Genomic DNA, 15097 nt, shown 5'->3' on the forward strand with positions numbered 1-15097 from the left:
CCGTCTCTCTAAAGTTTTAGTGTTATAGAATAATGCAGTGAATCAATGACCAACCAATTTAGGTAGCATGCACACTTCTATCATCTCCTATGTTCGTGTCGGACACCGACACATGCACAATACCACGAAATACGTGTTGGACACTGAATAAACCGTGTCCAATATTTTATTAATATATTTAAAGTTTGAACACTCCTGGGAAACTCGAGAACAATTCAACTTAGCATAATATAAATAGCCGATATATCTTGTAATTTTTCTCTAAATGCAATAAAATATTTCATTCTCACTGGTTTGGTTTACGATGACTTGGTACATCGATGTACTTTGAGGCCTAATAGTTGCTACATTCAAGGGGAGTGTACTTGAAATAGTTACATTTGATCATTTAAGAGTATATCTTAAGGACATTTAATTATGTTCATTATATCATAATATTATGTACGGACGTACGGTCTTTAATTTGTAATATATTATTTGTTGTGTATTACAGGAATCCGGAGTAAAAGTCACTGATGTAACATACAAGGAAATACATGGAACATCGTCGACAGAAATCGCCATGACATTCAATTGTAGCACTCTTTCTCCATGCTCAGGATTCAAACTTGAAAATGTGAACATAACTTTCCTCGATCAAGAGGCTCTATCAACTTGTAGTAATGTCAAAGGACAAGCACTTGGCATGGTTCAACCTAAGAGTTGTTTTTGATCGTCAAAGCCTTAACTATATAATCAAAATTATTATATGTCTAATCTACCAACATATTTTTGGTCCTATGGACCGTCCTGTAAGAGCATCTCCAATCAATCAATCAATATCAATATATATAACTAAAGGAGATTTTTTTACTAATTATACTATTAGCATTAGAGTTAGGAGATAATTAATTATTTACAATTCTTCTATTATAATTAGGAATATAATCTCCCTATTAGAAAAGAGAATTAATTAATTATTTTACAATTTTCCTATTAAAAATAGGAAATAAATTAACAATTTATTAAGACTTTCTTTTCCCTAATTATACTATTAGAATTAGGAGATAATAATTAATTAAAATTTTTCTATTATAATTAGGAATATGATTTTCCTATTAGAAATGAGACTTAATTAATTATTTTACAATTTTATTATTAGAAACGGAAAATAAATTAATTATCTACAATTTATTAATATTAATAAATTATTCATTAGTATTTGTTCACTTTTTATTAAATTAGAAGGAAAAAAACATTTGATAAATTTATAATATCCAATTTTATAACAACTTTCGATTAAAAAAATGAGGTATTATGAGGCTAAAAGGCCCTAGGCCGAACTGGGTTGTGACAAATGTGCATGCATAATACGTATTACATGGAATTTACTCATGTAAAGAGTAAAATGAACGCTGAAATATGCCCATACGTCTTTTGTTATTGCTAATGTCATACAAAGCATGTTATAGTACAATTGTGACATGTAATATGTAATTCATGACAAATAACACAAATGTAAACAACCATATTACTAAGACCGAGTAGGGAAACCTTACCTATTGCAAATCTTCACATCAAAGCAAGCACACTAGAATGATTCCTCTAGGAAGTCTCCTCCTACAACAATTAATGAAATATCTATCACAAATACATCCTACAACATTAATAATACTAATTAACCAAAACCCTAATTAAAATCCCAAAAACTAGGGTTTATTAACAATAAATAAAGGAAAAAGGGAGAATAATTACTTACAAATGTAAACAAATGAAAAAGGAATGGAGCTTGAGTTCAAATCTTCACGGGTATGGTGAGAATCTTGAGAGGATAAGGTCATATAGGATTTTGGGGGATTTTGAGATATGGTGGAATGTTTTAGGGTTGTGAAATGAGGGAAAATCTGAAAAGGAGAGCATATATACCACACAAGGCCCACACGCGGAAACAAGACTGAGCCCGTACACTCGTTCGAGTGCTCGGTGGCACTCGGTCGAGTGCACCAGCCACTCGGCCGAGTGACTCACTAACAGGGGCTGGTAAATTGCCCAGAGGGCACTCAGTACTCGGCCGAGTAGAGTGTCACTCGGTCGAGTACTCAGCTGTATTAGGCCGAGAGCACTACTAGAAAATACGGGGTATTACAGACACGGAATTCAACCTCACAAGGATGAATTAAAACTATTTCAATCTCGCAGGAAAGAAATAAAAGATCTTACAACTCGCAAATTAATGAGAACACACACGTATAAACTTAAAATAAAATTCGGAATTGAATGAGTAAAACTTATTACAAGCTCCTTATTTATAGTACTAAGATTACCTTAAACTAATTAGGAATTATTAAGGAAATAAGACAACAACTACCTTAAATTTATTATGAAAGTAAGAACAATTACAACTCCATACAACCAGCTATCACACATTTTTTGGCAGCTAAGAATACTTGTTGCCCAGGTAACTGGCATCCCATGTAAGAGCAGCGCATATGAAACCGTGCTGCTATCCGTGAATGCCAACTTCTCATCGTTCTCCTTCAGTGTCTTCTAATGTTCCCGCATCATTTGGATAGACATTCAAGGACACTTTAACTCGGTATAATGTCGATGTCATGTGATTTAATTTATAAAACTTTTATGAATAAACAATGGTTAAGCTATGTTTTGAATACTTATTTATGTATATGATTGAATATGGGTTATTATTAAATAGGGTTATTTCATAAGAATAATCCATCCTATGACGAACTGCTTAAATTACTCCATCCTTTAAGTAATCCGAATTTAATTCCTCCTACCCTCCTTCCTTCCCAGAACAAACTTGCTTGTTTGTTTACCTGCTATAACAGGTGAAAAATGATGTGGTCACTAATATTTCATAGGAATAATCCATCCTATGGGTGACATGCTTAAATTACTCCATCCTTTAATCCCTCTTATCACCACCAAATCACCATCATGTTCGGCGGGTGAGGCGGCGGGGAAGGAAGAGAGTGCATGTGATGCGAATTGAGTTGATGAGAATGTTGGGAATAAGAATAGGGAGACTATTGGGGAGAAGGTGACTAAAGGGTTGTTGTTGTTGTTGTTGTTGTTGTTGTTGTTGTTGTTGTTGTTGTTGTTGTTGTTGTTGTTGTTGTTGTTGTTGTTGTTGTCTTGGTCTATTTGGTGGTGGCGGTGTGGTGGTTGATGTGGTGGGGTCTTTGATGATGGGGAGTTTTTGGAGAGGTGATCGCAGAGGGTGATGCTGTTGTTGTTGCATTGTTGCCGCGGATAATGACATTTTGGTTTTGATTCGCGTTTTGATTGTTTTGAATTGATTTTACATCTTGAGTTTATTATGCAGGTTAGGACGATTTAGTTGCAGGGTTGGGTTGCCCATTAATAAGGCTGGAATTGAGAGAAGAAGAGAAAAAAGGATAGGAGTGGAGGGAGTCGGTGCGAGAGGAGTGACCGCAGGAGGAGTGGTAATAGTTCGGATTATTATGAGATTAAATATGGTTTGGAGTGTTATAAGAAGGTCACTCATACTTTGGATTATTCTTGTAAAATAATTAAGGTGCTTTTTAACTCTTAAAAACATAAGGTAACCTGTTGTTTAGGTTACCGGTCACTCTAGTGTGTTATGGGAAGGAAAGGGGGATATGGGGGGATTAAATTCGAATTACTTAAGGATGGAGTAAATTAAGCAGGCCACTTATATGATGGATTATTCATATGAAATAACCCTATTAAATATGGTTAAGTATGAGTATTATATTTTTAAATAATTTACATATATTTATGTATGTATATGATTGTCGAGTTGCAAGAAAGGTTTGGTCTCTTTTTATCTTTATATGCTCAAAATCGTAATTTCCTTGATATTATGGATCTGCGTGAATGACTCGCTATGAATCTGTCGACCAAGGATTGTGCGGAGCTCCGTTCATGGTGGTCTATGATTTCAATCATTGTGTGGTGGATATGGAGATGGCGCAATTGTAGGGTGTTTGGACGGTTAGATGCGATTTCGAGTAATATGCACTCATTCCTCAATCAACGGTTTTGGGGAGTTATGAATACAAAGGATGTAACAGATATTTGCATCAAGAAAAAGGAAGGTAACTACCATGAGATTTATGTTCGTTGGACTGCGCCACTGGATAATTGGATTGTTCTTAATATTGATGGAGCTTCTAAGGGTAATCCGGGTGTGTCGGGAGTGGAAGGTATCTTTCGCGACTCAACAGGACACATGGTGTTGTCGTCTGCGGAGAAGTTGAGGATTGCTACTGTGACAAGGGGCGAGCTTATGGCGCTTTGATGGGGTTTGTTGGTGGCCACAGAGTGCAAGTTTGCCCGTCTCATTATCCAAGCCGATTCTAATGTGATTGTGAGTTTTTTTTGGAAGGGGAGCAATAGCTTCTGACACCCCACTCACACCTAATTCAAATTTGCAAGGCCTTCCATCGTGATACTCCATGGACAGTCGAGGTGCACCATATTTATCGTGAGGCGAATGCGGGCGCCAATTGGTCGACTAACCAAGGGTCGTGCAATCACAACAATTGAATGTTATCGAGTTATCCGACATGTCGGGTCATCTATTTTGCTTAGCTCAGCTTAATGTAGGAGGCGTTTCTTGGCCTTGTTATGTTCCGTTTTATGCGTTTTAGACTTTCGTTTGTAGTTTGTAGTTTGTATTTTTGTTTTGGGTTAATCCCGCTTTTTTTACCAATAAAATAAAATAAAATAAAATACTCTTTTCTAGTCGCTTATTTCTTCCCTCTTCTTTTTTTCACGGTAGTCGGATTTTCTACTCTCTTTTCTTTTTTTGGAAAGTTTTTTGTGGTCCAAATTAATTTGCATGTGGAGTAGAGTGGGGCAGAGTGTTTTGTGTAGTATAAAATTATTTCCTTATTTATTGTGCAAAATGGAAGAGGGATAAATGAGCCACTATTAGGGGTATATCATTTAAATTTTAATATAAAATTTAAAATAAAATACATTGACAAAAACAAACTTGACCGTTTTACTATAAAATATATATCGTATTTTTTATTAAATTTAAAAAATAATCCCGTATCCTACATTTTATGGGGTATCGTATCACGTATCCGTTTCGTATTCATGTCCGTATCCGTTTCGGTCTACCAAGCTTCTCGTATACCATCTCTTCCGCCTCTAAGTACCTACAAAATTACTCGTTCAAAACTTATTACCAACAAGTAACAACCAGTCCACCTCTGAACGGATCACAATCACCTCAAATGCCATCACTTTATCACCATGTCCGACCACCATGTGAACACCTCCGATCTCCATCCTTTGACCTTCGTTGCCTCCCACTTCATCTTAGTTAAAATTATCCCAGTGACAGATTTTTCAATCATGGCGGAATTTAGGGTTTGAGCGCGATGGATGAGATTAATCCAAGTAAAGGGAGTGCGGAGCTCGACACTCCTAGCCATGGAGACCCACACGGAGAAGGGAAAGGTAATGCACACTTTGATAGTGACAAGTTGACAAGGAGGGTTTGGAAAATGCATTTAAAATTTTGAAACGTGATCAGAATATCGATTTTTGGGTAACCGGTTTCAGATACGGTTTTTGAATCCTGAAAAATGAAATCATGTTTTATACTAAACTAGTATAGATCCCGCGCGAATGCGCGATTTTTTAGATAGGAATATTAAAGAAAACAACAATTATACAACTGATTAGATATGGCTTAACATTTTCATTTAACTCAATTTGAAATTTAGTTGTAAAATTTATTATTATTAATGTTTTGTATTAATCGGTGGAAAAGGAAAACTTGAGTATAATCCAGTTGTAGATATAATATAATGAAAACCCAATTATAGATATACTCCCTCCATTCAACTCCACACTACACATATACCATTTTCATCCATTCAACTCCACACTACACCTTTCCTAAAAAGGAAATGAAAAAGACAATTTTATCCTAATTCCAACAACTTATTTACTCCCTCCCATTCACAATAAACCTCCCATTTCATTTTGGCACAAATATTAAGGAAACACAATACCCCACCATATAATTAAATTTGAACCACACAAATACACTACCCCACCATACAATTAAATTTGGACCACACAAACACTTACCAAAAAAGGAAATAGGGAGGTTATTGTGAATAGACGGAAAAGGAAACAGGGAGGTTTATTTTGAATGGGAGGGAGTACATCAAATGCCATTGTTGGCCCACTCTATTCCACCATAAAACCCCACATTTATATTTTTTTAACATTTTTAACCCCACCATTCTTTTCCCTATGTACTTTTAAACGTTTTTTTAATCCGTTCCTTAATACCCGTGCAAAAAGCATAAGTGTAGTGTGGAGTTGAATGGAGGGAGTAATATGATAAGATCCCTATTACAAATATGATACTGTATAATGAAAGCCCAATTACAACCAAATTCATTTAGGCGGGAAAATTTTGGAGATCTCTTATTCTTTTGGTAAACTGGGCCGATTTTGAACAGAAACTGGGGCCGTGGGGCGTGCCTCACACAAGAAATGCTCATTCCATCCCACTCCACACACGCGCCTGCGTATGCTAATTTATTTAATCCCTTTTATCTTCTTCTTCTTCTTCTTCTTCATACTTCCATGAATCATTCGATAAATTCATCTTCTCCATTGTATCCAAACCTCCAAAACAAAATTATAAAAAATAAAAAAGAAAAAAGAAACGGAAATTCCCTATTATATTTGTTTATCGACAAATAAAACGGAATACTATAGTTTGTAAGAATATAATAGTATCGGATTGGATTGGATTGGATTAAAAATTAAAAAAAGGTTATATTTGTTGAATTGATTGGGATTGTAAAAGAATGGAGAGTTTGAAGAGTATAAGAGAATTAAGGCCGATGGTGTGCTTATTGCTGGCATTGTGTGTGCATTGGATTGCGGAGGAAATGACTGTATCTGTTCTTGTTGATGTTACTACACGTGCTCTTTGTCCTGCTCAAGTTACTTGCTCCCAGGCTATTTATCTCAACGGCCTTCAACAAACTGTACGTCTCCTTCTTCCTTAATTTTTTTCCCGTTTCTCTAATATATGTGAGGAGTATTATAATGAAATTGGAAGAAAACAGCAAGCCGGAGGGAGTAGTTGGTAGCTGAAATTGTCTTCTTGATAACTTCAAATGTTAAAACTACCAATAGGTCTTGCTATAGACGGGTGGGGCGACCAGACGGGTAAAGACCTCTAATAAAATGGGTAGGGGGACAAGGTGGGGCACCCATGTGCTTCCCTCTTTATGGCAAATGAGTATTTTGTGAGGAAAAGTGGTATCCGTCTATACATATAGACGGATAGTGTCCGTCTATAATGAGAATTTGTCTAAAACTACAATACCTATGGTCATTTGGGTATCCTAATTTAAATGGACCATATCAGATACTCCCTCCTATTCACCATTTTCTTCCCTATTTTCTTATTCGGATTATTCAGGTTTTCTTCTCTATTTCCTTTTTTGGGTTGATTTGTGTAGTCCAAATTAAATTACATGTGGGGTAGTGTGTTTTGTGTGGTCCAAAATCACTTTCTTATTTCTTGTGCAAAAAGGAAAGGGAAAGAATATAGTGAATAGGAGGGAGTCGAATAAGTTGGGTTACGCTCCAGATTATCGTAAATGAGATTTTGTGATCGCGTACAGATACTTATTAATTTTTATTAGCTCCTTCATATTCATTAATCAAACTTTCTTGCTACTTTCTATATTCCGCAGTAATTTGTTTGGGTGCTTTCCTAGATAGCATAGGGTCAAGCTTGTCTTAATAGGTCCGAGAGAAAGTTGGAGGGGAAAGACTAAAGAGGGCTGATTCGTAGTGGGAACTTAAATACCAAGTTAGTCAATGGAGGGAAAATGTGGAGAAAAGTAATGTAACAGTGGTCAAAATGCTAAGTGACAACTCTATCATCCTAATTATTCCACTTGAGTCTTATAGATTCAATTGACGGCAAAATTAAATGGGGAACAGTGACATTGGCGATCCCATGAGAGAATATACGGCGAAAATCACCCTTCTATGATAAACGTGACATTGGCGATGCCTATAGTATTGATACGTTTGATGGTAAGATCATCATGTTTTGTGTAATTATTTCACCTAATTACACAAATAATTGTTACGTTTATATAGAGTGAAGTTTGGTAGGATATCTTAGGATAATTGTACGTTTACACAAACATATATAAGGTCCTTTTCAGGCAAGATATCCGACCAAACTTTACCCATGGTTGAAATCCTTTGGTTTCTGGATTATACATATAGTATTGATACGTTTATATAGAGTGAGATCCCATGAGAACCACCCTTCCATGATAAACGTGAGAACTCATTTCAACCATCTCATAAAATTAAAGGCTAAAATGGTCAGCAGGCCCTCGGTGGAGCTGTCTGCTGCCGGCTGAGTACCCTTTGTACCAAAGGAACAAAGGTTTGGTACAAAGGTTATGCTTTCTGAACCTTTAGTAAGGTTTTGCTTTCCGAACCTTTAGTATAATATTGTTGTACCTTTGGCACCAAAGTTCTGAACTTGAAGTTCTCGCCGGAAGGTGGTTCTCATTGGATCCTCAATCTTTTAGTTAGGATAATATATGTATTTTCTTTTTACTTAGGATAATTTTTCCTAATATTTTGTTGCTTTCACACGCAAAGATAGCTACTAATCTAGATTACGAAGGACTATATAGACCGAGGAGGGAAATGGATAGCCCACACAATGGTAGCTACTAATGATAACGATCTTGATTATTGAGTATTAGATGCACCGATATGAGAGAAATGGAGTATCCACTCTCCGACCCATATTTTAAAATAAATAATTACTTGGCAATGTATTTAAGCTAATATTGAGTAATGATAGAGTCATCGAACTGATATAAATTTATTGTATTTTAAAGTTATTGTATTTATTACTGTACTTCTATTACTAAATGAAAAGTCTAAAACAACATTTTAGTTTAAACATATAGCAATATCCTCATGATCAAGTGTCCGTCCAGAGCAGGGGAGGGAGTAAGGGCCCGATTGTTGCAATACTGAAAACATAGAGCCTTGAATCCTTGATAATAATGTTAATAACTACGGAGTAACACAGTTAAATTATAGGAGTACTAAATAGATTAAGCTCGTCATTTTTTATATAAAAAAAACTATTAGCTTTTAAGAAAAACTAAGTAGTGAACACATTCCTCATGGCGGTGCAAGTTTGCAAACTACTCGTGGTTATGACAGGTGTTGACCTAATTTCTCCATACAGAAATTAAAGATGTAAGGGGACAAAGTGTTAAGAAAGGTAATGAAGCTATTGCATTACCCTACGGAAGGTCGGAAGGTGGGGTACGATTACCCTTTTTAAACTTGCTGCTATTACTAGCTATTGTTGATGTTTTTCTCTTTAAATATTGCTTCATGCTCCCTCAATTTTTTTATAGGGTCTTCTCGCCTCTCTTTATTTTGCCATTGTTTTATACACGATTCATGTTACCCAGTCTAAATCATGTTTTGGTGTAGGACTTGTATTTTGTATAGTTGCCTATTCCATACATAATTTAAATTTTGTTTATGAAACGTAGGTTGTTGGAATCTTTAAGATGGTAGTACTTCCACTTTTGGGTCAGCTTGCTGATGAATATGGACGGAAACCATTGTTACTTCTCACCGTCTCTACAACCATTTTCCCCTTCAGTATGTTTTAGATTAAATCTGCATTTCTGCCTATCTGTCTTATTAAGTTACTCCGTATATTAATCTGCTCAGAAAGAAAAATATGAAAAAGGGTCATTCCAACTTTATTATGCATGAAAAGCAATGCATTCATTAACCAAAAGCAGTATAACATACCAGGAGCTACGGAGCTACTTCACCCATTCTTTTGGGTTCTTTACATTTATATATGGCAGTTTTTTTTTTTTTTTTTTTTTTTTTTTTTTTTTTTTTTTTTTTTTTTTTTTTTTAAAGTGAGAAGGTATGCCAAGTGGATGAGTGTGAGCATACTTCTATTCCTGGTTTTGGTCATAGTTGCGGTATCCACTGTTGCAATGATCTTAGCAAAGCGGTCACTTTTTTGTGTGACGGCCTTGATTTAATACCATGAGTGTTAGAAGTAGATGAATGAATAGTGGGACCTACTTATTTTTGGGAGGGTATTGATGTCTTTTTACGATCTAATATATGTGTGACAATGGCAAAGCAAATGCAGGTAAGTGTCTTCCACTGCCCAAGGATAATGTAGTGAATTTAAATGAATTGAGAGAGTACTAAAATATATCATCTTTTCCCATAAGCGAAAGGCTTAATATTTGTTGGTTCTTGATTATGTGGACTAAAACAAAATGACTCACGGTTAAAGTGACTGCACTATCTTTTTATTGTTTATTGTGAAATAGTGATTTGATGCAATCTGCATGATAGATCATTCGGAAAAAACATCTCCATGTTGGACAACATTGGGATAAGACTGCGTACATCCAACCCCCTTATCCCGCGATTTGGGAGCCCTTCGGTACTGAGATAATGTTGTTGATGTTGTAGAGGGAGTACTAAATTGTTACTCCGTCTCAAACATTTCATGTGCCAGTTTTTGAACTGATAAATGTTCAACAGATCAATTGAGATATGTTTCAAATTTCATACAGGCTTACTTGTCATTAATCAGTCAAGAGATTTTGTATATGCATATTATATGATCCGGACAGTGTCCTACATCATAAGCCAGGGGAGTATTTTCTGCATTGCCGTTGCCTATGCTGTAAGTCATGCCTCATGCCTAAAATATCTGGTCTTTCAAAATTCTTGCATGTATAAATATATAGAAATACCTTTTTCCCCTCTGTAGGCCGATGTTGTCGAGGATTCTAGAAGGGCTACAGCATTTAGTTGGATAACAGGTCTCTTCTCGGCTTCTCATGTAGTAGGAAATGTGTTGGCTCGATTTCTTCCAGAAGACTACATTTTTGAGGCACGTTTTTTTAACTTCATCTTTCCACCTTCAGATTTTTTTTTTTTTTAAAATGATTTTCATGACGAAAGGTACTCCTTTTAAAATATTCTCAGGTGTCAATTGCTCTTTTGATCTTTTGCCCGGTTTATATGCATTTCTTTCTACCTGAGACTGTCAAGAGAAAACAGAGGGATCAAATGCAGTTATCACCAATATCCAAGTTTCTGAGAGTTATTGCTGAGAGATACAACTCTATGAAATATGCTGGTACTGTTGTCATTAGCAGGTCAAATAACTTGCACACAAACCAATTTTCTTCTTTTTGTTTGTACTTGGCTTTATGCTGTCTTCTCATTGGGATATCTTGCTCATAAATAATTGGTATTTCTGATATCTTTTCCCTATTTTTTGTTAAAAATCTTTGTACCTTACTTTGGATATTCAGATGACTAACAGCGTTCTGTTTGCTCAACAGTCCAACACTCTTGGGAATTTCTCTGGTTTCCTTCTTTTACGAGTTGGGAATGTCTGGCATTTCGAGTGTTTTACTGGTATGAAAATGTTGATCTGCTATGTTCAGCTTGTTCTGATAGTCATTCTAGTGAGTCTATGTTCGAAATCTTACCCCTCCAGTCCTAGACGGCAGTTTACTTTTGGTTTTAGATAGATTTTTTATGTAAGCCCATGGAAATGGGACAAGGAGCCTCACACTCACTCTCCAGAGTCTTCCCCACTCAAAACATGCCTTAGTAAACTATTGTGTGGAACGAACTAAAATGAAATATGTAAACTATTGGTTGGGACATAGGGAATAATCAAGATAAATACTTGCATTCATCCAAGACAAATGCATTACTATTTACTGCTCCACACATCAATTCATTAAGTTTTCCTTTTTGAGCTGTTGTAATGGATCACACTGATTCCTTTTTTGGGTAATAAATAACCCTAAAAATCACAACCATGTAACATTCACCCTCTAAATTCTGTGTCCATTATAAAGTGTACTCCGTAATGAGAGAACATTAGCTAGAGAGTACTAATAAGAGAGTACTAATCTTCCATGTCCCTATAATAATTTTTGAACTTGCTTTTGTAAGGACACTTTACCACATCTCATTAATACTAATTCTAATTCATAGCCTAGAGTTATTCCTCTATAGATGTAGGTGATGGGAGTACTTTTCAAATTGCAGTATGCTGTATGCTTGCAGTTTCATGTTATCTAAAGTTTACATGTTTCCTTAAAAGGATACTTTATGATAATGCAAATGAAGAACGAAAAGAAAACAATAATCCGTATTGTCGTTTTACATGTTTATTGTTTTGATATAAGAAACCAGAATTAGGCCATTTTTAAATTTTTAATTTCCTGACTTTGATGGTATAATGTTAAACTGCATGAACATACTGAGAAGTTTGTGAATTCTGATGCTGCAGTACTACTTGAAGGCAGCTTTTGGCTTTAATAAAAATCAGTTTTCTGAGATACTGATGGTTGTTGGAGCAGGTTCCATTGTTTCTCAGGTATGTCCATGTCTTTAAATAGGGATAAGCTCATGCATATTTCACTTCAGTTGTCAAAAGCTTGGTGTAAGTCTGTCACTACATTCCCTTATTGTTTCCTCTGTATTTGACCTGGTCTTATTGTATGTTAATCCATGTTGTTTTTACATAGAACATTGACTTTGAAATAGGGGTAGGAAAAGGCCTCCTGTAATAACAATCTAATCCAGAACTTATATTTTGGTACCAGGATTACAAATATTTTTAACATACAAAATATATGCTTTAATCACACTTCAAAAGCTTTCCTCGGTTTTTGTATGTTTCTTCGTTGTGTCTTGACATGTTCTATGATGCCAATCTTGCTTCAACTTTTACTTTCTAAATTTTTTTTTTTTTTTATTTTTTTTTTTTTACTGGTTTACCTCCAGTAGATGGTTTCATACAATCATATTAGGTAATGTTAAGCCATTTTTCTTCTTCTTGTTGTGTTTACCGCCAGATATTTTTGCTCCCGCTAGTTATCCCATTGGTTGGAGAGAAGGTGATCTTAAGTATGGGCTTGCTCGCATCAATAGCTTACGTAAGTTCCTCATTCAGCTCATTTTTTGTATGCTGATACATGCTCAGGGCACATTGAGCTAATTTTTTGTTCACTTTATGGTTGTCTTTCAGGCATTATTCTATGGGTTTGCCTGGGCTCGCTGGGTAGGCACACTTCTCTTCTTGAACTAGTCTTTGCATTATTATTGTTATAGCCATTGGACACTCAATTACTGATGTGAAAAACCTTCTTCACCTTGACAATATTTCGGCTAAATTTCAGGTGCCGTACCTGAGTGCTTCATTTGGAGTCATATACGTTCTTGTTAAACCTTCTGTAAGTGTACTTGGATGTCTATACACTAGCCTAGTTATAATTTTTTTTTGTAGTTTTCTTTAATTGTTCTTTAAATTGTTTGTCAGACTTACGCCATTATTTCAAAAGGATCAAGCTCTACTGATCAGGTGTGTGAAAGCTTACTAGTTACTACTACAAGTTCTTTTACCATATTGCATTGGCCATCTTCTGAAAATCTCTCAGAAATAGTGTTTTTGTTTCTTTGTTTATGTCTATTATATATGGAAACACATACTTTGACACTTCATCTCTTTCAATATTTAAGTGAAAAATAAATGAACTGTTCTTTCATTTATATGAGTATAATGGTGTAATCTTTTTAAAATGTTTTTGATTCCATCTAATGTCGATAGCTTATCTCAAAAATTTAAAACGGTTCCAGTATGGGCTAATCTGAAGCGTAGAGTTGGTTTTCTTTTCCATCCTCTGTTAGTTGCAGTATTTGTCTTACTATGTTGTTTGTGATCAACCTTTTGCAGGGGAAAGCACAAGGTTTTGTAGCAGGGGTGCAATCGATAGCAAGCTTATTATCGCCACTTGTTATGAGTCCATTGACATGTTAGTAGATTTGTATAGAGTACAATTTTTCTTAACCTGAATATCTTCTTACATGAATACTGATGATTTGTCTCTGCTACCTTTTCATTTAGCCTGGTTTTTATCAGAAGATGCCCCCTTCAACTGCAAAGGTTTCAGCATTGTTTGTGCATCTCTATCCATGGTATTACACATCGTTTCTCTTCTTTACCGTTGTCTCCTACGGAGTATTTATTTCCATTTCTAAATGGAGCAACTAACTAACTTGTTACAGTATGACTGAAATAATATTTGCATTTCGTTAGCCACCATTGAATACGATTCTCAACACAATTTTTGTGATAGGTCATCTTAAACAGTGTCTTATGTTGTCTTGTACATTTCACTGAGATTCTAAGAGCATATGTCCGTCCAGGTTGTTGCGCTGATGTTTGCCTTGGTATTGAGAGTAGAATCACCCTCCAAGCGCGAGTGCAGTACCAAACCTGAAGACATTGAAGCACCACTATTATCATCAAGTTCTTGCTCCAGCGTTCGCTAGCTTCATTTGCCTTTTCATAACCTCTTTATTTTATCCAGCTCCTCAAAGCAAAATTTGTGTTACTGAAACAGTGGCACAGCCGTACAGTTCGGTTTCTTAAGCCAAGTTATTGTAGAGAATATATCCAAGATGGCAAAGATAATGTTTCTACCATATCTTACGTGTTTATTCATGGTCATTATCTTTGGTTATTTGCATTATCTTTTAGTTATAGTTAATGTAATCTTTGTATATTTTTTCATATTATTTGTTTACATATTGACGGCACATATTAGTCTAGGGCATAGATGCACTTTTTGTATAAATACTGCTCCTTGTATTCAATGTAATTTATGTAATTCTCAATTAATAAAACCGTTCTTGTAATTCTCTATTCTATCATGGTATCAGAGCCTCGTGCTCTTGATAAATGTTTACGCCTTAAGAGTTGATCCTCTTCCGCTGCCACCCTTATTCTATCTGCCACCAACCCTAGAATTGCATCAAACCCTCATCTATACTTTGGCTACCACACTTTCAGCCACACTCCGAAAACTATGGCCACTACCTTTTTCCGGCACCGTTAAACCGTTAAAATAACAATCTCACGGCCACGACCAAAACCTCGGCACCATCTATTGTCATCATCACTAACATCCTCTTGGTACTAACCATCACTACA

At 35.6% G+C, this 15097-nt stretch overlaps 1 protein-coding gene across 3 annotated transcripts; it reads left to right on the forward strand.

The window, feature by feature from the left end:
- Positions 1 to 6510: 6510 nt before the first annotated feature.
- On the forward strand, positions 6511 to 14802 carry LOC141619282 (uncharacterized). 3 transcript variants are annotated; one of them, XM_074436310.1, is made up of 15 exons: positions 6533 to 7147; positions 7336 to 8079; positions 9585 to 9696; positions 10647 to 10759; positions 10847 to 10969; positions 11065 to 11237; positions 11427 to 11502; positions 12392 to 12478; positions 12960 to 13040; positions 13133 to 13165; positions 13284 to 13337; positions 13424 to 13465; positions 13838 to 13916; positions 14009 to 14079; positions 14311 to 14802. In XM_074436310.1, exons 2-15 carry the CDS (start codon positions 8032 to 8034, stop codon positions 14434 to 14436), a joined length of 1218 nt encoding a protein of 405 aa, XP_074292411.1. In that variant the 5' UTR covers positions 6533 to 7147; positions 7336 to 8031; the 3' UTR covers positions 14437 to 14802. The 3 variants fall into 3 exon arrangements, with proteins under 3 accessions (XP_074292409.1, XP_074292411.1, XP_074292410.1); XM_074436309.1 differs by having other exon boundaries at positions 6875 to 7013; positions 7951 to 8079; XM_074436308.1 differs by lacking the exon at positions 7336 to 8079 and having other exon boundaries at positions 6511 to 7013.
- The last annotated feature ends 295 nt before the right edge of the window (positions 14803 to 15097 follow it).

This window comes from Silene latifolia, chromosome X (genome assembly GCF_048544455.1).
Source record: "Silene latifolia isolate original U9 population chromosome X, ASM4854445v1, whole genome shotgun sequence".
Classification (NCBI taxonomy): Eukaryota; Viridiplantae; Streptophyta; class Magnoliopsida; order Caryophyllales; family Caryophyllaceae; genus Silene; species Silene latifolia.